The following is a 26,557-nucleotide window of genomic DNA, read 5'->3' on the forward strand; positions in this document are numbered from 1 at the left end:
TGCCCTGAATAACTGCATTATAAAACTCAATTATCAGTCTTTCCACTACATATTGTAAGCCCTTTCTATGTCTAAAAAGACAACAATCATCACTTCTTTGTTAGCAAAAGCTCTTCTGATGTCCCTGTCCAACACCTGCACCCAATCCATTTTAAACCCATTCTGAAAAATGGAAATAAGCTTTCAGTTCTAATCTGTATACAGTAACCATTCATTCCTTTATTTTACAATTAGCTACTGTAATGGAAATGTACCAATATAGCAAAAACATTTTCTTTTTACGTTTAATTAAGTATTGAATTGTATTACTTTTGCTTAGTCAATAAATGCAATGTCGTGCAATTTTGAATTAAAAGCAATTTATCATGCTTTTCGTGTTTATGAGCATGCGCACTTCGCGCAAATCGCAGCAAGCTCTCGGTGAGGAGAGGTGTTTAGCAACAGCTAAACATGGCTCACTTCACATACAGCAGACTGTCCCATTTACTACGAATGCCTGTTAATAAAACTTCGCGCATACAAAGTGGAACCGAGATAAAACACGGGTCTATGTTCTGTGTGCTGCTGAAACGATGCCAGGTAAGATTTTTGTCTATCTGCGCAGCGTCAATATAATGTAGCTAAAAGCTTGTTGTGTTAGCGTCAAGCTAACAACATGGACGGAAGGGTTCGATATACAAAATAAAATCGTATAGAATTCTGAAATAAACAGACATATTCTAAACATTCAAAGTGAGAACATGACGATATGTTAACATGTCTTTTTTATGTTGCTCACTTTCTTTTGCCTTCCTTGTTACATGCATTTATCTAAATGTTTAGAGATTAATTAAACCGGAAGTTAAACTTTCGAAGTGAACTTGTCACAGTGAACTTGTCCGTCTTTTCCTCTTTACATTTACAAAGTCGTAGCTGAAACTGTATCTTCAGAGAGCCCAGATATGTTTTATAACCCATGAATTCGTCACTGAATATATTGCAGATTTTCTGCAGAAAAAGCAATTGTCTGTGTTGGATTTTTACAAAGTCGTGGATCAAATGGTTTGCCAAATTCCATGTTAGATTCCATCAGTTTAACACAGCCTTCGTCCTCAACGTGAACACAGAGAGAACTGGGAAGCTTCTGCGCTCTGTGTTGATTTTAGGTCAACAAGGTTGTAGTAATCTTCAAGTTTAGGAACCAAAAATAAATCCAGTTTCTTTCAGCTTAAGCTCTCATTTTGATCTCTTATGCCAATTCATTGTTTTCATCTTTGCTCTTGTGACACAGAGCTCAGTGGACAGTAACGCACTGCAGGACAGACAGAAGCAGCAGATGGCCAGAGGGCTTCCCAAGCAAAAGCCCATCACAGGCGTCAAACAGGTCATTGTTGTGGCTTCGGGGAAAGGTGGCGTTGGCAAGTCCACCACCGCAGGTACTGCAAATATGTCTTGCAGAAACGAGGAGGAATCTTTCAGTGTTGATTATATTTTTCCAGTGCTCAAAGAGCAAGGAATGGCTTTTCTGCAATAGAATTCTCTCAGGACTGTCTCTTTGATCGGTGTTTGTAGAAATAGCAGAATAAATTCATCTGGTGAGAGAGGTGTTGACTTCTCAACAGCAATCTTCAGTGAAGCCATAATTCTACTGACAATAACAGAAAAAAGGGGTTTACCTCAACCTTTTGCTTCCAGTTTGTTCTAGAGAAGAAGAAAAAATGTCTCTTTACGTCTCGTTATCTTTTTTTTTCTCTATAATTTAGCTGAAAAGGTCACACGTTTGATATTATGTCACAAGCGTTGATTTAGTAGTGATAATTATTCTTCGGTGTTCCCAGTTTTCTCGTTGAAGTTAATCTATTAATTGATAAAGGAGGCTGGCTCTGGAGCAATGATGCAATGAAAAATGATGCAAAAGCTGCTCATCATCAAGACAACTGCTGGCTGCCCTTGTATAACACATAACCTCAGTCAGAGGCTTCTTCAGCTATGCTGCAACGAAGCACATCACAGGAGGTCAAACCCGCCAGCAGCAATAACTCAATGAATTTTTCAAAATGACTAATCACTGTTTAGATTATTTATGCTGCTAAAATTTTCCATTTTTGTATTAATTAAATGTTGTTAAATTGTTTAATTATCACCACATGATTGTGCTGAAAGAACTGTTGTATCTTATGATCATTTTGCTCATACAATTAAAGAACTGACATTGCAACCCTACAGTTCTTATCTAAAAGTAAGACATTACTACTGGGGGGGTCATCAAATTCTGCTAAAAAGTAAAAGTTTGTCTGAGCATTTTCTGTAAAGAAGGGGAAAAGAAGAGACATCTCAAGTTGTAATTTTCACCAAGCATTTCCGTGAAGTACCTTGAGAGGCCTTTCAAGTGACTCTTCCCTCTCAAGTGGGTGTATTTGATGTCTGTTTATCTGTCTCTGCAGTGAATTTGGCTCTTGGATTAATGGCCAATGACCCGGTAAGGAGTCCTACTCGTCCCATATATTTCTCTGAAATTCTGATCGAAGTTAACGCTGTCGCATCACAGCGAGAAAGTTCCTGTTTTGAATCTCTGCTTTTCTGTTTGCGTTTTCTCCTGTGCACACGTGGGTTCTCTCTGAGTACTCCAGCGTCCTCCAAAAACATGCACATTTAGGTTGATTGGTGATTTTAAATTGACCATTGGAGTAAGGGAGTGTGCGTGGTTGTTTGTCCAGGATGTACCCTCTTGCCCGATGGCAGCTGGGATAGGCTCCCACCCCCTGCAAGCCTGGAATGGGTTAAGCGGGTGTAGAAAAGGGATGGATGGATTCTAAATAATCAGCTTCAAGACAAACCACATTTGCGATCCTGTAATAAATGTGCTTTAATATTACTGCAGATAACTTCTGACAAATTTGAATGACAAAATATGAACTTTTATGAAATCATTTTTTACCTCTGAAACTCTCCAGATATTGCTCTTCTGTCTCATATAGATTCCTGCATGGGGATGCCTTCATCCTTAGCTCTAAACTGATAGAATCTTCCCTCTCTCTCAGTCAAAGTCAGTTGGTTTGTTGGACGCTGACGTCTACGGTCCGTCGATTCCTAAACTGATGAACCTGAAGGGAAACCCAGAGCTCACTGACAGTATGCATAGTTTAGGGCATCTGAAGCTTTTTGTTATTGTTTTGGTTGATGTTCTGTAACTTGACTTTAACTGCTTTATATTCCTTCAGATAATCGGATGATCCCTCTCACAAATTATGGGGTCCCATGGTGAGTCGATCCACAATATCAGATCGTGTTTCTTTGTAAAAAGTAACAGTAGCTTCTGGCTTATCTGTAACCTGTCCTTACTGACTCCGTTATGTCAGTATGTCTATGGGTTTCCTGGTGGAGGATGTGGCTCCGATAGTATGGAGGGGTCTGATGGTGATGTCGGCTATAGAGAGACTGCTCAGACAGGTGAAAGCTGAACATTTCCAGTGCAGATCAAATAGTGAAGTTAAATTTAATTCCATCGCTTCATTTGGAATGACACAGAAGTTTGTGTTTGTAGGTGGACTGGGGCTCTTTGGACTATCTGGTGGTGGACATGCCTCCTGGGACAGGAGATGTCCAGCTCTCCGTTACCCAGAACATCCCGATCGCAGGCCAGTCTTTGACATTACCATTCTGAAAAAAATTCGTTGTGTTTTTAAAAATGCCTTCACTTGATCTACATGTGTTTACCTTTCCCAGCCAACACAAGTGGTTTGGAACTGCTCAGTGTAAAGTCAAGTCATGGGATGTTTCTTGCCGTGCAGGTGCAGTCATTGTGTCGACGCCGCAGGATATCGCTCTGCTGGATGCTCGCAGAGGGGCCGAAATGTTCAAGAAAGTCAACGTGCCGGTAATCTTTGTGTGCGTTCATGCAAAACAAAGTGGACAAAGAGGCTGTTAGACCTGTCCCAAGATCGCATTTAGGAAGTTTTAGTAAGAACAATTGATGGTTTTGTTCTTACAGGTTCTGGGTCTGGTGCAGAACATGAGCATCTTCCGCTGTCCCAACTGTAACCACGAGACCCACATTTTTGGCTCTGATGGGGCCCGGAAGCTTGCTGACACTCTGGGAGTCAAGTTATTGGGTAAGTTCCACCCTCAACTGGGAGCTGTGTGATGTCATGATACTGCCACTGTGTACATGATTTTATGGATAGCTCACGGTACTATTTGAATTAGAAAAGACGAATGAAAAACTTAAATTTCATGTTTCTGCAGATGGCAAATCAGTTTCCATTTTTGGTAAGTTTCCTCCTTAGTGTCTGACTATGTATTTGCAATTGTGACCATCCAGGCGACATCCCTCTTCACCTAAACATCAGAGAGACATCCGACAGAGGACAGCCTGTGGTCGTCTCTTCTCCTGACAGCCCAGAGGTTTCTTTCCTATTCTGTTTGATTTTCCTCTGTTAGTTAATGTTTACTCAATTCTACCTTGTTCTTGGTCTATTTATGTAAATCTATTCTGATTCGTAATCTATTTCATCGTTTCATTCAACTGTGTTCTCTTACTCTCTCTTTACTTGAATCTAATTGGTTTTATTAGACGTTATTCTGCTTGCTTTTATATTCGACATAGTTTTTCATCTTCCTTTTGATGCTGTACAATGAAGGGTCAACTTTATTTATAGAGTACATTTAAAACAACCAGACTGACCAAAGTGCTTTACAGTTGATAAAGTAAATAACTAAGCTAGTTTTATTTATTTGAGTTTTGTTCTTCACAAAGGGATAGTTTGCCTCTTTTGACATGAAGCTGTATGACATCCCATATTAGCAACATCATTTATGAACATTGACTCACCCCCCGCTGCGTCCTGTGAGTCAGGTTCCAGCCTCGTTTTGGTGTTGACGAAAGTAGTCCGGCTGGTTGGCTGGGGTCACAAAAATAAAGCGTTTTGCTTCTCAAAACAACATGCGTTCAAAAGAATAATACATTTGCAGCACAAAATCGTTCATCTAGAAAAAGTCAGACCTCACAATCGCTTGGCGCTATTTTCTCTCTCCCTTCGTATCACTGCGTGCTGCCGACAGCCGCGCCTGTGTCACGGTGTAGACCGTGCAGACCGAAGTGCAGCCCGAGCAGTCCCCTGCTTCCGAGCAGTGTATGGGATGTCATACAGCTTCATGTCAAAAGAGGCGAACTATCCCTTTAAACCAATACTACCTAAAACTAAAATGAAGAATTAAAGGAGAAGTTCGTTTTCTTTAAACTTGGACCTTATTTTTGGCATAAAATACGTTCATCTACTCACCGATTACAGTTTGGTGGATATTCGGAAGATATTTAGATCACTTGAGATCTGTGTATATCCATATAACAGTAGAGAACAGGGCATTGACAATACAGCCTCTAAATAAGGCATTATCTGTCTTTATTTCACCAATACTTTAAGACGAATGAATGAATGAACACATACTATTGCACTGTTAGCTCAGAGCTGCCGTGTTGTTGTTATTGGGGGCTTCGGGGGGGCTTATGGGGAAATAAGCTGGGCTGCAGCGGCGCGCGTCGATGACTTCATCCCAGTAGACGTGTGTGTAGTAAGCCCCTGATAAGCCCCCCAATAGTCCCCGGATAACAACAACACGGCAGCTATGAGCTAACATAGCTTAGAGGCTGTATTGTCAATGCCCTCTTCTCTCCCGTTATATGGGTATACGCGGATCTCGAGTAATCTAAATATTTTATGAAGGACGCCAACTTTCACCAAACTGTTATTGGTGAGTAGATGAACGTATTGTATGCCAGAAAAAAAACTAAAAAAAAAACGAACAAACTTCTCCTTTAACTAAGCACAACAGTAACATCAGTAAAACCAAACACAGTAGACAGCAGTAAAATACCCTAAACAACATTAAGGCAGAGCACAGAATGTAATCATCTTATAGGATGTCATACTGGAGCTAAATGCCAAGGGGAAGAGATGTCTTCAGCAGTGACTTGAAAGTAATGAGTGACTGAGTTATACGGATGTGAAGAGGTTAGGAGCAGCCTCTCCAAATGCCTTGGATCAAGAGATCAATCCAATCAGACTATTGAATATGTTTGTGGAATAATACTACAGTAAAATTATGTAAGAGGTTTAAAAATAACCCAAATACATACAGATAGACAACTTTGTGTGGATGGTTTGAATAAAGTGTAAAGATTGTTGGAGTTTCTTGCTTTTAAAGGTCTTACTCTTATCTTTTTGTTTGGTTTTATTGTTTAGGCAGAGGCATACAGGAAAGTAGCATCCGCCGTGCTTCAGCGACTACAGGAAGTCAGTTTTTGACCGACGGCTCCAAAAGGAAATCACCAGGTCGACAAATGAAGACACTTCATTACATATCGTGTATGAATAACTCACACGTACAATCAAGATTCTCTGTTGTCATAACGCACAATAAGTTAGATGCAGTTCACTGCATGCAACAGTGACACTGCCCATACTGTAATAATGAAGAAATGTGACATTTAATAAAGCAGTGAGCGTAAATATGTCTGCTTTTTAAGGAAAAAGGTTTTATTCGCAAATTAGCTTCTCTAACTGGCAGTAACAGCAGCTGTTTAAAAACATCTCGGATGGATTTCTCAAAACATGAAAATCAGTTGAGAAATGACAGGAAGCAATAATAACATTAAATCAGTTTTTTGTTTTTAGAAACTTTCAATGATAGCTAAGGTTATATCCTCACAGTGTTGTCCAATCTTTCTTTTGCTTCGTCAAGGTGCCAGTTTGGAAAGGTGTGGATAGAGATGTTTCTGAGGGCCAGCATAGCTGTCTTTTTCAGCAAACAGAATTACACACTGAGGCGGTCTGCTGATATCAGTGAAATGGTGCCTCGTTTGCTTTTGGTCAAGGGATGTTCTGAAAAACACGAGACGGGCCTCGGCACAGGCTTCATTTGGAAATGTTCCCTTTGTCTGCCACAGGCCTTAGGCTTCAGTCAGACACAACACCAGTAGTTGGAGTTCTTTTTATTTTTTTGAGTGTTTAAAAAAAAAAAAAAAAAAACTATAACAAGCTTTCTTGTGTATATTTGTTGGCTTGAATAAAACGATCACATTGAAATCAAAATGTATTACAATTTTATCCTTGTGAACTGTATTTGATTTATAGTTTTTAACAAGCGTGTGTTTCTCTGACGGTTTGAAGAGGTCTCTGTCACTTTATAACTGGTTCTTCACTTTCCAAAAATGCGCAGTTCAAGAACTGTCCAGCAGAGAGTGCAGGGTGCATGTTGAACACATAAATCCCGTTTTCACATCAGTCCAGCATGGGACGGTTGGCACCACTGCGTCAAAACAACAGGGTTCCTCATGCAGATCTCAGCAGGGCCGTTTCTGTGGTTAAAGTAGGTTGTCTTTGCTCCCATTGTTCATCATCGTTCATCATAGTTTCTATTTATTTACATAAAAAAGCAATATACCCCCTTTCACTCCTCAAGCCATTAAAAACTCGATTCTGAATAAAAGATTCAGAAAAGCAATGAGTGAGTAGCTAAGAATAAGCAGGACGATATAATTCTAATGGATATAATATTATAACACTCATCATAATGAGAATTTAAAACCAGACGGGATGAAACTCATTAGTTGTTACTTAATTGTAAATTTAAAGTTCTGCATTTGTATAATCAGAGATGATTCTTGCTACAACTTTGATGTTCCCACTGTTTCCAAACTGCCTAAAATAGAAGCTTCTATAGATTTACAAAACCTCTGCTGGTTGCTGAAAAGCGTGAAGATTATGAAAAGATGTGGTTTAAGGGAATAAACGTAACACAGCAGTAATGATAGAACATGTAAATGTTTTCACCTGTCATGTGACTTTAAAACTGAATGAGGAATCCCTAAAATGACCCAACTGAGACGGAGGACTATAACAAACTTTTTTTTCCCCTCACTTTCTTTCAGAAACTGCTGACCGCAGCTGGGAAATTGTTTCAGTGCGTTTGTGCGGAAGAACACTTTCTTCCCAGAACATCACACCACTTTAACCTGGCCCTCACTCTGTCTTAATGCAAAGGCTTTATAAACATAATGATTTGCCTGATGGGGACTTTGCATCTCAAAAATTGTAACAAACCCTCACAAAGTGACTGTGGCAGGGGCTGAGTACGAGAGAAAACCCGCACAGATACAGGCGAAACAACCGCAGGTTTAATCTGAAAATCTGGCTGGTTCTGCAGATTCCTCAAGGTGTTGAAATCCTCCCTTTCAGTTACAGCTCCATGTTTACACGATTCATCGCGTCATTTCTACAGCTTTATCAGCTGCACTTACCTTGTGGCAATATCTCATTCTACTATCTCTGAAGTAGTGCCGGCTGCTGCTGGCTTCGGGTTATTGATTGTGAACACTAGTACTATTTGTAAGCGTCTGCATGAACCGGGATTCATCTGGCCGAGATACATTTTTTAAAAATGAATCGATGAGGTTTTGATGCGGATGTCCCCGCTGCAGCCTCAGATATGTCCTTGGCTTACAGCAGCTGAAGCTGAGGTGGTCTTCGGCTTTTCTAGCTCATTCTTCTCATGGGTTGATGTATTAAGAGTGAGTTAGCACTGTCTTTTGAGATGCTCCACCAGTCTGAATGACTCTCAAAACCGATTTTTAAAATGATGTATCTTTTTATCATTTTAAGGCTCCAGCTGAAAACCGAGCCCACAAGATGTCTTACTGTGAAAGGTTGCTTGACTTTTAGTTAGTTAAAGGGGAAGTTCGTTTTTTTTTAAACCTTATTTCTGGCATAAAATACGTTCATCTACTCACCGATAACAGTTTGGTGAAAGTCGGCGTCCTTTGGGTGCTATTTACATCCCTCGAGATCTGCGTATATCCATATAACGGGAGAGAACAGGGCATAGACAATACAGCCTTTAAATAAGGCATTATCTGTCTTTATTTCACCAATACTTTAAGACAAATGAATGAATGAACGCGTACTATTGCACTGTTAGCTCAGAGCTGCTGTGTTGTTGCTATTGGCTATCAGGGGCTTATTGGGGGCTTTCTACATACGCCTACTGGGATGGCGTCATCGACGTGCTCCGCCGCTGCAGCAGCATCTTTACACGAAATTTGCTACTGCTGTTGGTAACATGGTTCGTTATTGCGTATTTCCACATTTCCATGTTGCACAAAACTAGCAGGAGCAAACTCCGATAGCTAAAGATAGCCGACTGTCACAGAGCACGGAGTGAATAAGTTGTGCTGCAGTGGCGTGCGTCGATGACGTCATCCCAGTAGATGCGTGTATAGAAAACCCCCCCAACGATAGCCCCCAATAACAACAACACGGCAGCTCTGAGCTAACAGTGCAATAGTTTGCGTTCATTCATTCATTCGTCTTAAAGTATTGGTGAAATAAAGACAGATAATGCCTTATTTAGAGGCTGTATTGTCAATGCCCTGTTCTCTCCCGTTATATGGATATACACGGAATCTTGAGTGATCTAAATAGCGTCCGGAGGACGCCGACTTTCACCAAACTGTTTTCGGTGAGGGAAGGTCCAAGTTTACAAAAAAAAAAAGAACTTTAAGCATAATACTGGCTTATCAGCAGAATATTCATTTTACTCCTCCATGAGTGACCCAGAGATCAACCTCTGCAGAAAATTGACATTTAACTCATTTAACCTTGCATCAGGAAATCAATTCTGTTTCAGCTGAAGAAATTAAGCAGGCAGGTTGGAAAAAGAAGGGGAGGACTTTTTCAAAGACTCTCACTTACTTTGAATCTACATATAATCAGTCTATGTTTTATGTTTCAAGTTGGTCTTTGCCAAAAATAGCGAACAGCAATGAAGAAACTTAGTGATTTAAAAAAAAAAAAAAAAGGGAAAAAGTTCAAACTTATTTAACTTGCGGGAGTGTCTCTTTCTACATGCGATTCACCACTAAGCAGAGGCATGAATAAAACAACACAGAGAAATATATTATTGATTCGGGTTCTGTTAACCAGAAAAAAATCCCTCTCATTCTTAGATGAAAATGAATCATCTTTGCGTTAAGGGAGTTCTTCTCATTTGATTAGTAGAAAAGGTTCCGTTTACTTGTTCAGGTCGATCTCAGAGGAGTGGAAGTGAGATGGGAGACACTTTTGGTGTGGTGCCCAGTTTTTTTACAACACCACAATTATCACATGCTGTAGTGGCTGCAAAGAGCTAACTATTTATTTGAGCCTCAAAACTCCATGTAATGACATAAAAAAAACAGCATTTGCTTCAAGTATTCCAATAATTATTTTTTATTTAGTTTGGATTTATTTTTATTCATTTTCTTGTGTTGTTTTTATTTTTTTTCATTGACAAACAAGCAGGGCTTCCATACTGGATAATTTAATATTCAAGTAACCAAAGGTTGATTAGCTTTTTTTTTTTTTTTTTACCAAATGCCCTTTCATTTGCTTTTGAAACCAAGTGTTTTTATAAGCAAGAGGCATCAGTGAGCACAAGTCTTGTGTTACTATGAAGGAACAAACAAAAAATGCACATGTTTGCTCATTTTCTAAACAATACTGTCGATTGTCATTTGGTTTTTGGAATTAGTTGCGTTTTCTATTTTTGCAGCATGTGGGGGACCGAGCCGGTTAGACATGAAGACTCAGTGAGTTTCCAGAAAAATGGGTTTTATTTACCCCAAAAAAAATTTCAAAAAGGCACAAAATCAACAAACTACACAGGGCCCTTAATACAGGTCAAATTAACAATTAACATATCGCAGAAATCAAAGAAAATGCAAAATATTTAAGAGATATTTAAGAAATAAATGCATTACCCCCCCCCATGATGGTATGGCCCAAACAGCTCCAGAAGCCTCTCATCCAACAGGTCAACTGCCAACCGGCCTCCCCAGCACCAGTAAGAAAAAGATTGAACATACAAAAGTCAACTAAATACGTGCGCTACAAATAGAACCTATGCAATAAAAAAATATCAAATAAATATATATAAAGAATAATGTGTCACAGCACATGAAAATAACTCATGTGAAAGTGTTGGTGCATGGAGTTACCGACCTAGCTGTGTGGCTGCAGGTTCGGCCATTACACAGCATATTTCACAAATTACACTTTGAGCTTTGTCGTGGATTTCTGTAGACAGTTTTAATGTTTGGAATTGAAACCCATTTACTCATGTAGTTTCAGAACCAGACGAATCTGAGAGCTTGTGTGTTATTAGCACTGGTTGCAAAGACCATTTGGCCCTTTTTTCATTTAATCAGATTTACTCACCCTGTGCCACCCGATAAAACCCATTTATACAACATACTGTAGGATAGATGTGAGAGGTTACAAACAATCACAGATTTGTCTCGTGATGCTGCAAAGTATAATTCAAAATCTACAAACAGGTCAGTGGCTTAACATGTATATTATATGTATATGAATTCTTAATGTTGAATGGGACTTTTTGTCATTTATCTTACCGATCCTACTTTCATGATGAAAAACCTTTTCTGGTTATTAATATAAACTGAAATAGATTTAACTGCAGTCGCCTAACGCCTGTTGCTCTTCCAATAACATTTCCATTTACCTCTTCCTCCGTCTTCCTCCCTCTTGTGTTTGTCAGCTTGGGCTGCATTTGTGTCAGTGCTCAGTCACTGTTGCACATTTGCATAATATAAAATACACAATAACACATTCTTAACGCGTGCCTGCATAATGAGCATGTCTCTGTGTGACTGAAAGTAAGTGAATGTAAATGTGGCTTTCACTGCAAGAGTTTGTATGCTGCTCACATTTACATGCATCTCAAATACGTGTGTGAGTGTTTATGTTTGAAAACAAGTGACATTCTCTGTGGAAAAACTGCTTCTCCAAGGCATTTCTGCGTGAATGGGTTGTGTGCATCTGTGTGTGTGTCTCATTCAGCACTGAAACAAACTATAACTCCACATTGTTGTGAAGGCCATATTTTGCCTTCCCAAATTAGAGAAAGGAAAGGAAGAAAATCAGCGAGAGTCAACTTTTACCTACCCAGGAATAAACAGGGCTGTTTTTCACTCTGCACTGAGTTTGGAGAGCAGGTGAAACCTTTGATTTTGCAACAATAGCTGAAAAATGTTTGGAAAGAGAAGATGAGGGCCTGTGTGTTGAAACCATAGGCTTCATGAAAATATGGACATACTGCCAAAACTGCCCTTGACACAACACATCACAACACAAGAAAACAATGACCTGGCGAACGTTGAGGTCAATTCAAACCTTGGTCATGATTGTTAATTTTATTTGGGTGACTTGTCTCATTTTATGTTTTAAATACATGATACATTATGGAGAGAGATTGTTTGTGTTTAATGTTATTGTAGCACAATTTAATTCTTTGTTCTTTGAAAAATCAAGTAAACAAACTGGTGATTGAATGTTTTCAGTATATGCCTATAAACTCCAACATTGCAGGTTTGGTTCCAACCAAGGACATAGCTTTAATGTTTCGCTCCACTTTTTCCATTTTAATTTTGCAGTCATGGATTACCCCTGATTTTACTGCAACAATGACTATGTGCAGAGACTGGTGGTAGATACACTTTTTTTTTTGTAATTACAAGGTTGCTGGATCAAACCCACACTCATTCAGTCCTCATACTGACAAGCAGCACAACAATCACCCTGCAATTTATCCAGAAAACAGTTATTCTCGTCATACAGTTTGTCTGCCTGTGATATACTTTTCTAGCTTCTGGCTGCCTTTGCTGAGCCTGGTTCTGTTGGGGACTTCAATCTATGAAAAGATTTCCCTCCTCTTTGCAGCAAAATGCTACTCAAGGGGAATTTATCTCTCTGTAAGGTCTTGGTTTTTCTATGTAAAATTTGAAGTGCCCAGGGATTCCTTATAGTGATTTTTGTTCTAAGTCAGTTACAATTCTCAGAATGTGCTAATTTATACTTTTAAATTTGTTTGTTTTTTCCATTTTCCTTTGAATAATAGTTGAGCTATTCCACAGTTTTTCCTGGCTCCTGCAAAAATGATGATGCATAAGGAACAGAGTCCTGTGAGAGAAGTCAAACTATTGAAACACTTTGAACTCTAGTGTGACACAGAAGTGTCACAGCCTTTTTTGGTGGTTAAAACTGGCTTTACAGTTTTAGAATGGACTTTTCCTTTATTTGGTTCATCATGTTGGAGGTCAAAGTCTCTCTAACACACTATTTACTCTCCATGGACACACTCCTAGTTGACCTTGCAATTACTGCACTCACACGCAGCCCCCATGAGTGTAGCTTCGTTGCTGGGTGACGGCGACGCAGCTGCATTGCTTGTGGCTGGATAAACAGCAGCAGCTGGTTCCAATTGTGCTGTGTCACTGTGTGTGTGTGTGTGTGTGTGTGTGTGTGTGTGTGTGTGTCCTTTTACTGAATTGATGCAGCACCTCTATACTTCTGCAGTCATTTGTCTTCTTTTTCTGTGAAAACAAGGTAAAATAAAATAAGCCCTCTTCCTGCTCATCCTCTCATTTCTCCTTCCCCTCCTCATATTCTCCATTAAGTTGCAAACTATAAAGTGGTTCAATTCTGTGTTTCTCTAAAACAGAGATGTGGAGCACCATGGGCCTCTCATGGACAATGTAATGGCCTTGTGAATTGATAGGTCTTTGTCCTTTTGTCACAACAGAACAGTATAATACAGTAAAACACACAAGCTTCAGGCATCTTTCCAAAGGAGACAAAGTTTTGTTGTATAAAATTGAAATAATAATTTTTTTTCCAACCTGGCGTATTTCCAATTAGTGTCTTTCACGGCTTTATGGTTTATACTAACTTTGCACTCTCCACTTCTGTTGTACGAATAGGAAGAATGAAGAGTCACGCAAAAGAGAACTTACTACAGGTTTCTTTTAAAACCTTTCTTTTAAGTGAGGGTGCTTCTTTTCTCATTGTTTCTCCTTAATTCATCCATCTGTATGCAACCATATCAGTCCTCAGTGGAAACATCACAAGTTTTCGATGTATTCCCATTCAAATTTGGCTTCAGAGCCCATCCAAGTTCTGTTTCCCATGATGCCGTGTGCTCCACTGGTTTGAAGCACAACAAAGACAAAGTACAACTCCTTGTTCCCTTCTATCAAAAGATAGAACCTCCTTTTGTCTTTTTAAAGGTCTGTGTGTGTGTGCTGAGAGTGCGTATTCATGTGGACATTGATGCATGAACTGTGTGTGTGAGTGGGTGTGTTTGTATGTGTGTGCATGAGAGTGAGAGAAAGAGAGAGAGCTAATAAGCTCTGTGGTTTAGAATTGTCCCCTAAGCCCAAGGACAAGCTACCAAACATTTGTGTACATGCACATGTATGCGTCTCTCTGTGTGAGAGAATAATCAATAGCTATAAAAAAGATTCCATTTTAATTTCTCAATCTTTATTATCGCCGCTTCTCACCATTAAACAGTTGTTCAAGGAGAAACCAAAATATTAGAGTTATTTTGAGTTGGAAGAATTTTTTGATAAACAGCCAGGTGTGATTTTCTGCTTTTTTGTTGCTGCTCTGAAAACACACACAAAAAAAATAATAAAAAAATGAATACTTAAAAGAGCTAAGCCACATATGGTTTGCATATGCGAAAGTGTTGGCAATATGAGTATTGATAATCTGTATTTTTACAGTTAAACTTCATTTAATGACTGTTTATGGATAACTATATGAATTAACAGTGAATTGCAACTTGAACAGAAAAGCCAAGGTATCTTCAACTGGGGCATTCATGCAATCAGTCCTGAATATCTGAGCTTAGACCAGAGTTATCTGGACAGAGCATCTCAGAGTAAAACACTTTTTTTACACTTTGAACAGATTTTAAATAAATTTAAGGGATTTTTTTGGACAATGAAAGTCTTTGACAAATGAACAGAATTTCATTAAATGTATTGAGAACTTCTAAAGGTCAATTCACATTTTTAGGTTGACTTTCTTGAAACCACTGAGACCATAAAGTGAGCTGAAGCACGACTCTGGTTCCCCCATCCTGATTGTCTTTGGAGATGGACAGACTGAGTTCTAGATTTAAATTGGCTGTAAATTCACTTTTCATTTAATATTCCTGAAGATATGTTGTATGAAATCCCTGACAAGTTGAAGATGAAACACTGTGGATGGAGCTAGACAGAACTTGGAGTAAATTTAAACCATCCACTTGATCATAATGGGGAATGTGAGATCACTATGGATGAGCTTGCAGCACGCAAGGACATGAAGAATGTAGTATTATCTGTTTCACCAACACAGGATGCTGATGCCCCTCTACCTGGCTTTTAGAGCAGTGCTTGTTAAGAACAAATGGTGTAATCCTGGACATATAACTGAAGTCTGACTTTGAGTGCTGTATTGGCTCCTCTGTATTACTTTGACTGTAGCCCTCATACCTGTACCTGATGTCTGTCTTACCCTGCATGTCACCACCAGCACTGTGAACTGCATCCTCGCTACCATCTCCACATTTGGTGGCAGAAGCAGCAACTGCACCATAATTAAATGATGTTTATGCGTTTTGATGCACCTGCCTGTATCACTTTCTTTTTTCTTAAATTTTTTAAAACAAATCTCTTGACCTTTCTGCTCCATCTTTACATTGTGGTATATTTGTTTCATCCATGAAGTTTACAAGCTCTGTTCTGGAGTTTGCGTTCTCTGGAGTTCTGAGTGACTGACGGAAGCACCAAAAAGAAACTGGGACAAACTTGTGTATAAGTTAATTGCCAATGAGTTAGGAATGCGCAAGAGTATAAGGAATCATGTTAAAAGGCCCTCTTCCCAAAACTCACCCACCCATCCAACCTGTACCAGTAATCGATACAAACCAATGCATTTAGTTTTTTTTGGTTTTTTTTTTAAACTTCACTATTTTTCCCTCACATTTCAACAGTACACATTTTACCAGCCCAAATGTCCATCGACACACCAGGAAAACGTTTAACGCAAGAAGCATCTAAAAAGATGGTCTCCGGATGCTGAACAAACTCTGAAAGGGGGGCTTTGAGCCCACAGACTGTAAGCCACATGGAGACTGACAGAAGATGGTGAATCTGGCATCATGGTGTTGGGAGAACTGTCTGCAAAACAACTTAACTGGTGGTGGACTGGAGTGAAGAGGGTGAACATCTTCAAATGTCTGGGTGTTCACATCACCTGTACCACCTGAGACATTGAAGTTTTGGTTCTCTTCATTCATCCTAAGGGCTTTCTGCTCTGGTGCCGTTGAAACTGTCCTGACTCAGAATATGGCCTCTTTGTTAGGGAACCGCTGTGTCCAGGAAATTAAGAGACTACAGAAAGGGATCCAAGCAGTGGAACACTGCATTAAATCAGCTCAACCATCTCTGCAGGACATTTACACTAGGAGATCCAGAGCAACTTTCATTATTATCAAAGACCCGTCACCCCAAAAACTGTTTAACCCATTTGAGTCAGGTAAATGGTCTAGGAACATTATTGGAAAAAATGGTTTCTTTTTCAATGTCTGCCTAAATCAACAACTTGTGTATTGCACTTTACAATACAATTGGATATATTTGATATGTTCTTTTTATAACATTACATAGAACTGTACAAGTTATTTTCTATACTACTGGAGCTGCTGCATTTGCATATTACTGTTGCCTTGCCATCCACTTTGAGTTAATAACTTTGGTTGATAAGTAAGCCATAATAATTCCAGACAGGAAATTGGACTAGAATAGTCTGTTTTTGATGGACTGGCGACCTGTCCAGGGTGTAACCCTCCTCTCGCCTAATGATGGCCGGGTAGAGGCTCCAGCACCCCCGCAACACTACAGTTGGTATAGAAAATGGATGGATGGTTTGTTCTTGTCACAATTTGGCTTGACATTTTCCTTTTTCTGTTCCAGTTCGGTTTTACTCCACATGTTTAAAAAAAAGACAGACACAGGGAGATATGGAAAAAGAAACTGGTTTAGTCGTAACGGTGCAAGGTAGGTTCACAGAGAATTCAGTCCGATAATATCTTTAAGAAGAGAGGAACAGTTAGATTGGGCCAAGGTGTATTCGAATTAAGATAACTGTAGCTCATTGAGGGCTTACCATGTTTCCAGGAAGGGTCCAACACAGGAGGGGAGTGATGCAGGCTGTGGTGTGGTTTCCAATATGGCGGCACAGTGAGGAAGCAGTGTTGAATGCAGGTTGTAATCCAGACACAGTGAAGGGGTCAGCGGAGGTATCCAAAGACTCTGGAGAAGCAAGGTTGCACTGGGAACACAGGTAGAGGCTCAGTTGGACAATAAAGCCTTTCTAGTAACACTGAAGAACACTGGTAGGCCTTATTACCACAGAGACTGGGACAATCTGGCAGAGTGGAGCTCCAGCAGATCCTTAAGAAACCAGCTCAAAATGAGTGCGGACGATGCTGGCAGGACTTCCTGGAGACCTGCTCAGCCCCGCCTGGAACTCAGAACAAAACCAAAACACCCCAGCCAAGTGCAATCATGACACTGGGACAGGGCAGTAGCTTCAGATAACAATCCCCATTGTAATGGCTCCCGAAGTTATGATTTCCCAAGATGCCAAAGTCTGCTAAAATGATTTTATGCAAATGTGCAACAGTGACTGAGCACTGAGCACTGACTCAAATGCAGCCCGAGCTGACAAACACAAGAGGGAGAAAGAGGTAAATGGAAATGTTATTGGAAAAGCAACAGGCGTGAGTCGATGGCAGTTGAATCTATTTCAGTTTATTTTAAAAACCAGAAAAGAATTAAATTGTTAACAAGGTTATTCATCATGAAAGTAAGATTAGAAAGATAAATGACAAATAGTCACATTTTCCCAATCAGTCGGTCAACCAGAATCTGTTATTTTAATTAAAGTAACTTCAAATTAAATCTTATTATGGCAAATTAAGGAGTATAATAATGTATTACCTCCAAACAGGAATTCTGTGAACATCAGCCTACTTTTGAAGCCAGACAAAGACCCCACACTCCCATCCAGCTACCACCCAATATCCTTATTGAATATAGGCCTAAAAATAATCTGTAAATCCCTTGCCAGAAGATTAGAAAAAATAACCCCCTTCATTATACATCCTGACCAAACAGGTTTTATAAAGGGTGGACATTCTTCCACCAACAGACACAGACTAATTAATACTGTACACTACTCCACCATAAACAATTTAGAAACCACAATCATCTCTCTAGATGCAGAAAAAGCACATGATCGGGCTGACCGGAAATTTTTACAGGCAACTCTACACAAATTTGGATTTGGATTATCTTTCCTTAACTGGATAAAGATACTATACACTTCTTCCAAGGCTTGTGTCAGGACAAATGATCAAACTCATATGCACAGTAGAAACACGTTTCTTGTGCAATGACAAAACTTACTTTGCTGTCTGCAAGAATGCCAGTCAAAGTAGTAAAGATATTATATACAATACAAATGTACAAAATAGGGCAGCTGTAGCTCAGTAGGAAAATCAGTCATCCACCAATCGGAAGGTCGGTGGTACAACTCCGGCTTCCCCGGGCCACATCTCAAAGCGTTCTTGGGCAAGACACTGAACCCCACGCTGCCTACCGATGCATCCATCGGTGTATGAATGTGTGTGAATGACTAGGAAGCACGTAGTGTTAGAAGCACAAATGTAGACATGTAGACATGTAGTAGTTCACAATTTATTGTTAATTATAGCTGTTATGGAGTCTGATGGCAGTGGGGGAAAAAAAAGTTCTCAACAACGCAGTTGTTGAAGATGTTAGGAAGCCGGGGTTTGGGTTTTCTGTTTTCTCCACTAGGGGAGTTCTGCAGCCTACCTGGAGGATGGTCTTGAGATTATTGCTCAGACCTGAGTCTCATCTATAATCATCAGCAGCAGGATAAGAGGAGCAGGTTGCCAGTCCTTCAGCGCCTGAGTGTTAGCCATACATGGTACTCTGAGCCACTCCTTGCGTTTTCCTGGTTTATCCAGAACTATCTATTGAAGTTAACCTTACAGACTTAACCCCCTGTGTTTTTCTCATCCAGGTTACCTCCCTGTTGTCTCCTGATCCCAGTCATCACAAACTCCTCAGTATCTCGTGTCTTCATTAACTTCCACTGGATTCTTGGACCCATTTCCACGGCTGGCGTAACCTGCTCCTCCCTGTGAAACAAACCTGCGTACCCTGTCTGTCCTCCAACTCACAACCACTACAAACTCTCTCTGGAACTCACCTGAAACCTCCCTTGGACCCAAACCCCTAGCTTTCACTCACCTCTCCCTGGCGGACTTCCATTTCACCACCTGTAAGTCATCCATTCCCAAAATCTTCCTGGCTAAACATTCTGGACCTCACCTTTTCACTTCCCACTGCAGAACCCAAATAACTCCAACCTCATCAGCAGCAGCCCCGGACAAAGAGACTCTTCATACCATCTTGTGTAATAAACTTTATTTACCATCTCATACCTCCTGAGAGAATCCTTGCGTTTGGGTCAAATAACATCCTAAAACCATGACAGAAATTCCTAAGGCTCTCAGCCGACATGTCAAACTTTCCGAGCCTCCTTGGAAAATACAGCCGCTGTTGAGCCTTCTTCACCAGCTGTGTGGTGTTCACTATCTAGGTGCGGTCCTCGCTGATGTGCACCTCCAGGCATTTGAAGGTGCTCACCCTCACCACAAGCTCTCGGATGAATAGTGGCTGAGAGCATTTTTTTATATATACATATATACACCTTAATGAGTACTGCAGACATTAAGTGAAATGCTCTTGACTGAATAACCATTTGAACATTAAAGAGGTTGGCAGTTTCTACTGATAATGAAAATATTCAAAATGGAAAATACTTTTTTTCCTGAATAACCTGTAATATATCAAAAGTGTTTTAATGATTTTTAGAACAAATAACTAAAGGAATGTTTTCAAATAAAACCAAAATACTTAGACAACAGTACACTAATGTGAACACAAATTAGTTTTATTAGATCCTTTTGTAAAATGCAAATTGTTTTGTTTAAAACCAACATGACACTTTTTTTCTCGTGTTTTTTTCCCCCTTGAAAGAGACCCTGTCAATGTACTTTATAATAAAGGTTCTAGATGTTCTCATCACATCTAGAACTAGACTTGAGATTTGCCTCTGGAGATCCGCATCAGGCCTGATTGTTCTGTACTCTGAGGGGACTAAATATAATATTTTCGGTCAAATATTTTTAAGATCACACAGAGATTAAATCTGAGACTCCTGATTTAAACATGACCTGAACCTTTAACATAAAGAGTGATGACGGTCTCTCATTTTCACTCCCTCTCCATGGGAGCAGACGCCTCAGTGCACAGTATGTGCTGGTGTATGTGCATGTGGGGATTTGAGAAGAAATAAGTGCATTTGTGTGTGTTAGTGTGGAAGATGAAAGGGACCCAGACTGGCCTTAGGCTCCAATTAAATATGGGCTGAGGTTGCTATGGTGATACAGGTGAACTTTATGAAATATTTCTGATAGACTCACTGGCTGGTTTACACCGTTTAAACTGTGTTTTTCCTGCCTGTGACCTTTTATACTCCTGCTTTTATTCTGATACATTCAAACTCCTGCACTATGTGGCATATCTATGAATAATTATTAAAAATGTCCACAGTGTAGACACAAAATAAAAGGGGTAAATATAATGAAAATATTGATCTTGTTCTTTCAATAAAGGAAGTTTACCTGAAAACATACACACACACAAAAAAGAAAGAATAGAATATTTCTAAAATAACTTTGGGTGACAGGATGATGCAGGTAAAATCAGACAGGGAAAGATTATTCAAAAGTAGAGGTCAAGCACGAGTAGTCAAGCAGTGGAGCAAACCAATCGGGCAGTGAACAGGCAGAAAGCAGAGTCCAATTTCAGTTCAAAACCAATGAACCCTTTATTGTCCTCCTTTATCGTTTGGTGGGACACATTTCTCAGTTTCAACTATATCTAATATAAAGTGTGGAGGTAAACCTGCATGAGCTTTACTTATCAGTCAGTCTAGGTATTTAGTAGTACATATCACGTCATTACTTTTTCAAAGTTATATCTCAACTATTTGTTTAAAAAAAGGGGAACAATGGGTTTTTTTTAGGCAAAAAAAACCTCCCAAAATAATTTCTACTGATTCATATCTAAGTACCAACGAATAAAATATTAAGGAACAGAACAGCAATGGCAGGGATAAGACTACATTTTTAAAAAGTGATGCTTTAATTAAAGTCATGATGTTATTTTTTGAATGAACTATTTTTATTTACCATTTCTATTAACATTTTCAGGGTAAATGCATATCACTGTGAAAGGAATGTTATATTGTAAGAATGGAATATAGTACACATTTTACATACAACTTTAACTATACATAACCTGAATACAATTATGACATTTTTATTTCTGAAATCCCTGCCATTTTTCTCCATAAGTGGCCCTATTACTCCACTGTGAAAGTCCAAAAATGTTACATAATTAGATGGCTTTCATGGTGTCCTTTCCTTTCTGTACTTTCTACAATATGAACTGCCAATTTTTAATAGAAAAAAAAAAGTAAGTAAGTGACAAAAGACAGAAGTGATCTGTTGCTGACTGGAAAATTAAACATATTCAGCTATTTTTTATTCAGGACGAATAAACTGCAACTTCTCCAAATTATCCTACTTGTTCATCTTCTTTTCTGAAACTTCTTTTTTTGGTAGGTTTACATTTTGTCGATTGAATTTAATTGCATAAAATCAATCCAGACTCTTTTCATGTGTCATTCCACGATTGTGGAATGGCCTACCGACCGCTACCAGAACAGGGTCTATCTTCAAGAAACTCTCTGAAGACCCAGCTCTTCAGAGAGCATCTCCTACCCTAGCACTTACCCTGTACTTCCCTACCCCCTCTACCGCACTTTCTCTTTCTGTACTTCCCTCTATGCCTGCACTCCATCTCTACACTGTCACTGTTCAGGCTCTGTCAGAGATGACAGAGCCTGAACAGTGGTTTTCTTTCTGTGTAGCTTATTGTTAGCTTTGTTATATCCTCATTTGTAAGTCGATTTGGATAAAAGCACCTGCCAAATGCATAAACATTTCCTTCTTAAAGTTTTTCTCTAATTTCTTTACATGAAATACTTCTTCAGAGAGAGATGCTGCATCCTCCTGATAGTTGGCTACCATACTGATAAAGAAAGATTTGAACTCCTTTTTTTCCTTTATGTTGGAAATCAGGTCGCAAAGTGCCAAATTTACAGGCTTTTTCTTTTTCCAAAGGTTTAAGGTATATTAATTTCACACTGGAGTTTGCTACATGGTTAAGAAAGACGATAGCTCCATGTTACCATGACATTAAAAAACTTTTTGTTAACGTAAGTTCACCTCATCAGAAGTTGAACTCTGACACTTGGACGATTTTGTCATTCTGTACGGTGAAGTCCTTGATACCAGCCAGTTCCTGTTTCCCGGTGAAAAAGAAGCGACCGTCCAGGCAACTGCCAAGTCCACGAAAGTCATCCACAACCAAAGAAGGCCCTGAGAGCGGAACCAAGAGAAATCCACTTGGACCCCGCGTGGCCACCACCTGCTGTGTTCTGAGCTGACTAAACAGGACTTCGGTAAAGTAAGGTCGACCCGTTTTTCATCTTACAGACGGTTAGATGGGTGTCTCGAGACTTTCACTATTAGAATGATAAATGAATCCAAGATGTCAGTCTTTAGCTTCAAATAGTAAGTCAACCTAAACTATTTGAGTAAATCCGGTATCTCTCCATTCCCCTATTTTATTTTCAATTCACTAAGTGTTGTATATAATCACCCATATTCAACGCATCTCCTGTTTTTTTTAAGGTTCATGTCTTTGGTCATATCGTTTCAATAAATAGCTCATATATATATATATATATATATATATATATATATATATATATATATAAAAAAATCAACAGGTTGTGTGTATGCTTTCTTTACGTACAGTAATGTCTGTCAAACCAAACGAGAATTCACGAAAGTAGCGAGATATGAGACTGATTATTGAAATATTAACTGAACATACCAGAATCGTAAGATGTGTTTTTTATTCTGGTGCCCTACATACGAGGTTAAAAAAGGTTTATTGAGACAGTGAGAACTTCTGGTAAAACCTTATATTTTATCAAGTAACGCTACAACAACAACAACCTCAGGAAAGGAAAAGTAAGAGAGGGGGTTGGGCAGGGTGAGTCATTGCTCATGGTCTCTGCTCCTCAACACAACCTGTTCTCAGGAGAGTTGTTTCAGTAGGGCTGAGAGAAGGACCACTGTGCTTACACCAACAGATATTTTGAAAGTCTGTCTCATACACTTCAATAATACCTCAGGAAATTGTGTCAGCTTGATTTTTTTTTTTTTTTAAAGGCTAATATGTCACCTCTAAAGAGAAGATTAGACTTAACTGTTGCTTGCTGAGTCACAGTGGCTGCTGATCCCTGCAGCTGTCAGTGAAGGAGAGGCTGGTCAGTCTTTACAAGAAACAAAGAAACTGAATGCAGCTTCAGCTAGAGAAAGAAGGGTGATTCATTAAAGACTTTTGTTTTGATTGTAAGCCTGTTTCCTCCTCATGATCACCAATTCAGACTCTTCCCGTATGTGTTGACAGAATTGGTTGATCATTTATCTATTCATGTAATTCAAGAGAAGTATTCATCCATGTTACTGGAAAATCCACAGTATTCAAGGTAAACACAAGAAACTTGTGCTAAAGAAAAAATGGACCAGACTCAGTGAATAATTCCCTATAATCCCTATAGACCAGTGAGCAGTGCTGACCAACATGTCATTGGGCTCATCATCATTAAGTTAAGCAGAATGTGCTTTTGTGCTTTTACCCAAAAGTATCCCCAACATTTAGACAACTCCCTCTGTGGAATAATTCCACTTTTTTTCAAGCTGGTGAATTTTCCTTTTGTCACAGAAACTGGAGCTGAAAAACAAGAACTAAACTCTAGAAATAAAAGAGGAAAAAATGTATCAAAATAAACAACAAAAACCCGAGTAACGGCGTAGGGAGAATAAGGAGTCCAGGTGATGACAGCATGGCAAGGATCTGGCAAGGCCTGAGAAAACCAAGGGAAATCTAAACTGAGGGAAACTAACGAGGAAGTGACTGCAGCTGCGTTTGATTGAAGAGAAGACAGTTGTGGAAATAGAGCTGAGAACGCCAGACAGAGACCATGGATAATGTAAGCAAACGAAGAACATTGAATCAAAAGACTAAATCACAAAAAGTTTAGAAACTCAAAGGACAGGAAAAACAGAACATAAAAAAACACAACGCTTTTATATTTCTCTTCAATGCCTCAATGGAGAATGCTAACTTTGTGCGCTCAAGTTCTTTGGTAGAGCTTTGTGGAAACAAGACGTTGTGCTAAATAGTGTCCATAGGCAAAAAGTACAAGAGATCGTTTTGTTTAAATCTTTTTATTTATTTGTTTTAAGTCTAAGTGAAAGGAAAACCAAACTTGGCAGTTTATACTGATAATAAAAAAAAACTATTCAAATTAAGAGACTGTGAACAGTCTTCTATTTAGAATGCTTACTCTTGAAAACAGCTGTTTACCTTCTGTGTGAAGCAGAGCTATTGGTATGCTCCTTATGACTCTGCTTAAATACTTCCAAGATATCTTAGAAAATAGAAACCATCTCTAGGAAGACAGCATTTATCAGTTTTCTGACATCAATCCACTAAGTCTCTTTGATTAAACTCCCAGTCTGGTGACTCTGGTAATTCACCACTGCATTTAGCTGCAGGGGCGGGGGACGCAATGCATAAAGGACACCACCAAGAAGAGGCTAATATTCAAAGAGGAAAGGATCATGGGAGATTACTGACACAGACATATATCTTATATTTAGTGGATGAAGGAAAACAGCTGTTGTTTTTTCTGTCTCACATCTCTTTCTCCAACCTCTCCCCTATTTTTAAATGTCACATCCTCCTCTGTTTCTCCCACCCATAACTCTCCACTTTATGCCAAGTCACACCTCCTTTGTCCCTCCTTCCCTCATATAATTTTCTCCCCCTTCTCTGCAAACACTTCAACAACCATTACTCTGCATTCTCTCTGTCGAGAGATATATCGTGAATTAAAAGCAAAAAAAATTAACATTAAAATTGAAAAAAAAATGCTCATATGAACTGTGTCCTGTAGCACGTATCTAATCATCACACAACTCCAGAGCAAAAAAATTGTTTTTCGATGGTATCAGTTTGACATGATGTTCTTCCTATTCATAAAAAGCTCCTTACTATCAGTAAACTTATAGCTTTGTCAGTGATGCTATCTTGATTCTTATATTAAACAGATTCTTGAACCAAACCTATCTACAAATTACAAAAAGAATGAGATAATAAGGAACAATGAGATACCTTAAATGATCTGTAAACTTGTAGATAGCAGCTGAATTCAATAAAGTGGGAAGCTATAGCTTTGATTTTAATGTTACATTACCAAGTAATGTAGATGTAATGAGAGCATTTCTTTTGGTTGGATGTCTTTCATGTTGCTGTCAGAGGGAATGAATCACTACCACGATTAATGATACTGCTCCATCTAGATTGTATTCTAAAGATTTCCTGAAGCGATATCACTTTATTTCCATTTGTATCTTCCTGAACTTCACATCAGTAAAGTATTACTTTCAAGTAGCACACACCCACCATGACATACTTGAATTTTTGTCAAAACATTTTTTTTCCACAGCAGGAACACACGCTTTGGTTAATAGTATCCAGGCCCTCTGCTCTCCCAGCAGCAAAGACCCCCTGTGGAGGCTTATTAAAGCTCTATGTGTGTGCTGTGTAGCGTTGTGTGTGTGTGTGTGTGTGTGTGTGTGTGTGTGTGTGTGTGTGTGTGTGTGTGTGTGTGCATTCCATTCACATTGTAAGGTGATAATGTCATCATATCCTAATGAAATTAACCAAATGCATAGCATTACACATTCTGGACTGAGGCTGGGTTGGGTTTTCAGATAAGTGTGCTCCTCTTAACCAAAGTTTATTTTCCCGATTAAGAACTGAAGGACGACAAAAAGAAAAAAAGGCCACTTTGACTATCATTATGCTATCTAATCTGTTCATCACGTTCACATTTTAGTTTCTACATTCATGACAAAGCGCAGTCTCGAGTACAATCGATTGGATAGGTGTTCCCATCCTCCAAAACTGTCAAAGGTGGTTGAGACAATGCAGTCCGACTTAACAAGTTCTTTTTGAAACTGATGAGGCAGTATTTTCAAAAGAAGAGAATTTATGGTTGCTTCTAAAGATGCCATCAGAAGCTAAAAAGCTCTGGTGTGAAAACAAAAGATGTCGGAGGGGGACACAGCCTTATATGTGAAACTAAAATATGTTTCTCAAAGTGGACAAATGACTTAACTGGATGTTGAAAGTAAAGAGGTGAAGATCAATCTGGTAACTACCATGGAGTGTTCTTTAAAAGATTTATGTGATGTGTGTGAAACAAAATAACTCTCTTTATCGTATGCTTTTGTAGCCTTTGAACAGCAAAGAACCCCAGTTCCCAACTGAGAATGATGATCACCTCAAAACTAGGTATGGAATACCAGTACAAAAAACACCGGATAC

General features: G+C 39.1%; 1 protein-coding gene across 3 annotated transcripts; it reads left to right on the plus strand.

Moving 5' to 3' along the window:
• Nucleotides 1–410: 410 nt before the first annotated feature.
• On the plus strand, nt 411–7,070 carry nubpl (nucleotide binding protein-like). 3 transcript variants are annotated; one of them, XR_012766826.1, is made up of 12 exons: nt 411–579; nt 1,271–1,415; nt 2,424–2,458; nt 3,021–3,111; nt 3,201–3,240; nt 3,339–3,429; nt 3,524–3,617; nt 3,771–3,856; nt 3,971–4,091; nt 4,301–4,383; nt 6,222–6,344; nt 6,721–7,070. XR_012766826.1 is itself a non-coding variant. In XM_075448364.1 (12 exons), the coding sequence occupies exons 1-11, from the start codon at nt 451–453 to the stop codon at nt 6,282–6,284; spliced, it is 978 nt and encodes a 325-aa protein (XP_075304479.1). In that variant the 5' UTR covers nt 411–450; the 3' UTR covers nt 6,285–6,311; nt 6,721–7,070. The 3 variants fall into 3 exon arrangements, 2 of the variants coding, with proteins under 2 accessions (XP_075304479.1, XP_075304478.1); XM_075448364.1 differs by having other exon boundaries at nt 6,222–6,311; XM_075448363.1 differs by having other exon boundaries at nt 6,222–7,070.
• Nucleotides 7,071–26,557: the final 19,487 nt, after the last annotated feature.

Source organism: Odontesthes bonariensis, chromosome 17 (assembly GCF_027942865.1).
Source record: "Odontesthes bonariensis isolate fOdoBon6 chromosome 17, fOdoBon6.hap1, whole genome shotgun sequence".
NCBI lineage: Eukaryota > Metazoa > Chordata > Actinopteri > Atheriniformes > Atherinopsidae > Odontesthes > Odontesthes bonariensis.

Excerpts from the sequence above, each read along its gene's own strand:
- nubpl (XM_075448363.1), top strand. The coding sequence starts at position 451 with ATGGCTCACTTCACATACAGCAGACTGTCCCATTTACTACGAATGCCT. Across the intron at positions 3,241-3,338 it reads ACAAATTATGGGGTCCCATG|TATGTCTATGGGTTTCCTGG; the intron begins GTGAGTCGATCC and ends CCGTTATGTCAG. Across the intron at positions 3,430-3,523 it reads TAGAGAGACTGCTCAGACAG|GTGGACTGGGGCTCTTTGGA; the intron begins GTGAAAGCTGAA and ends TTGTGTTTGTAG.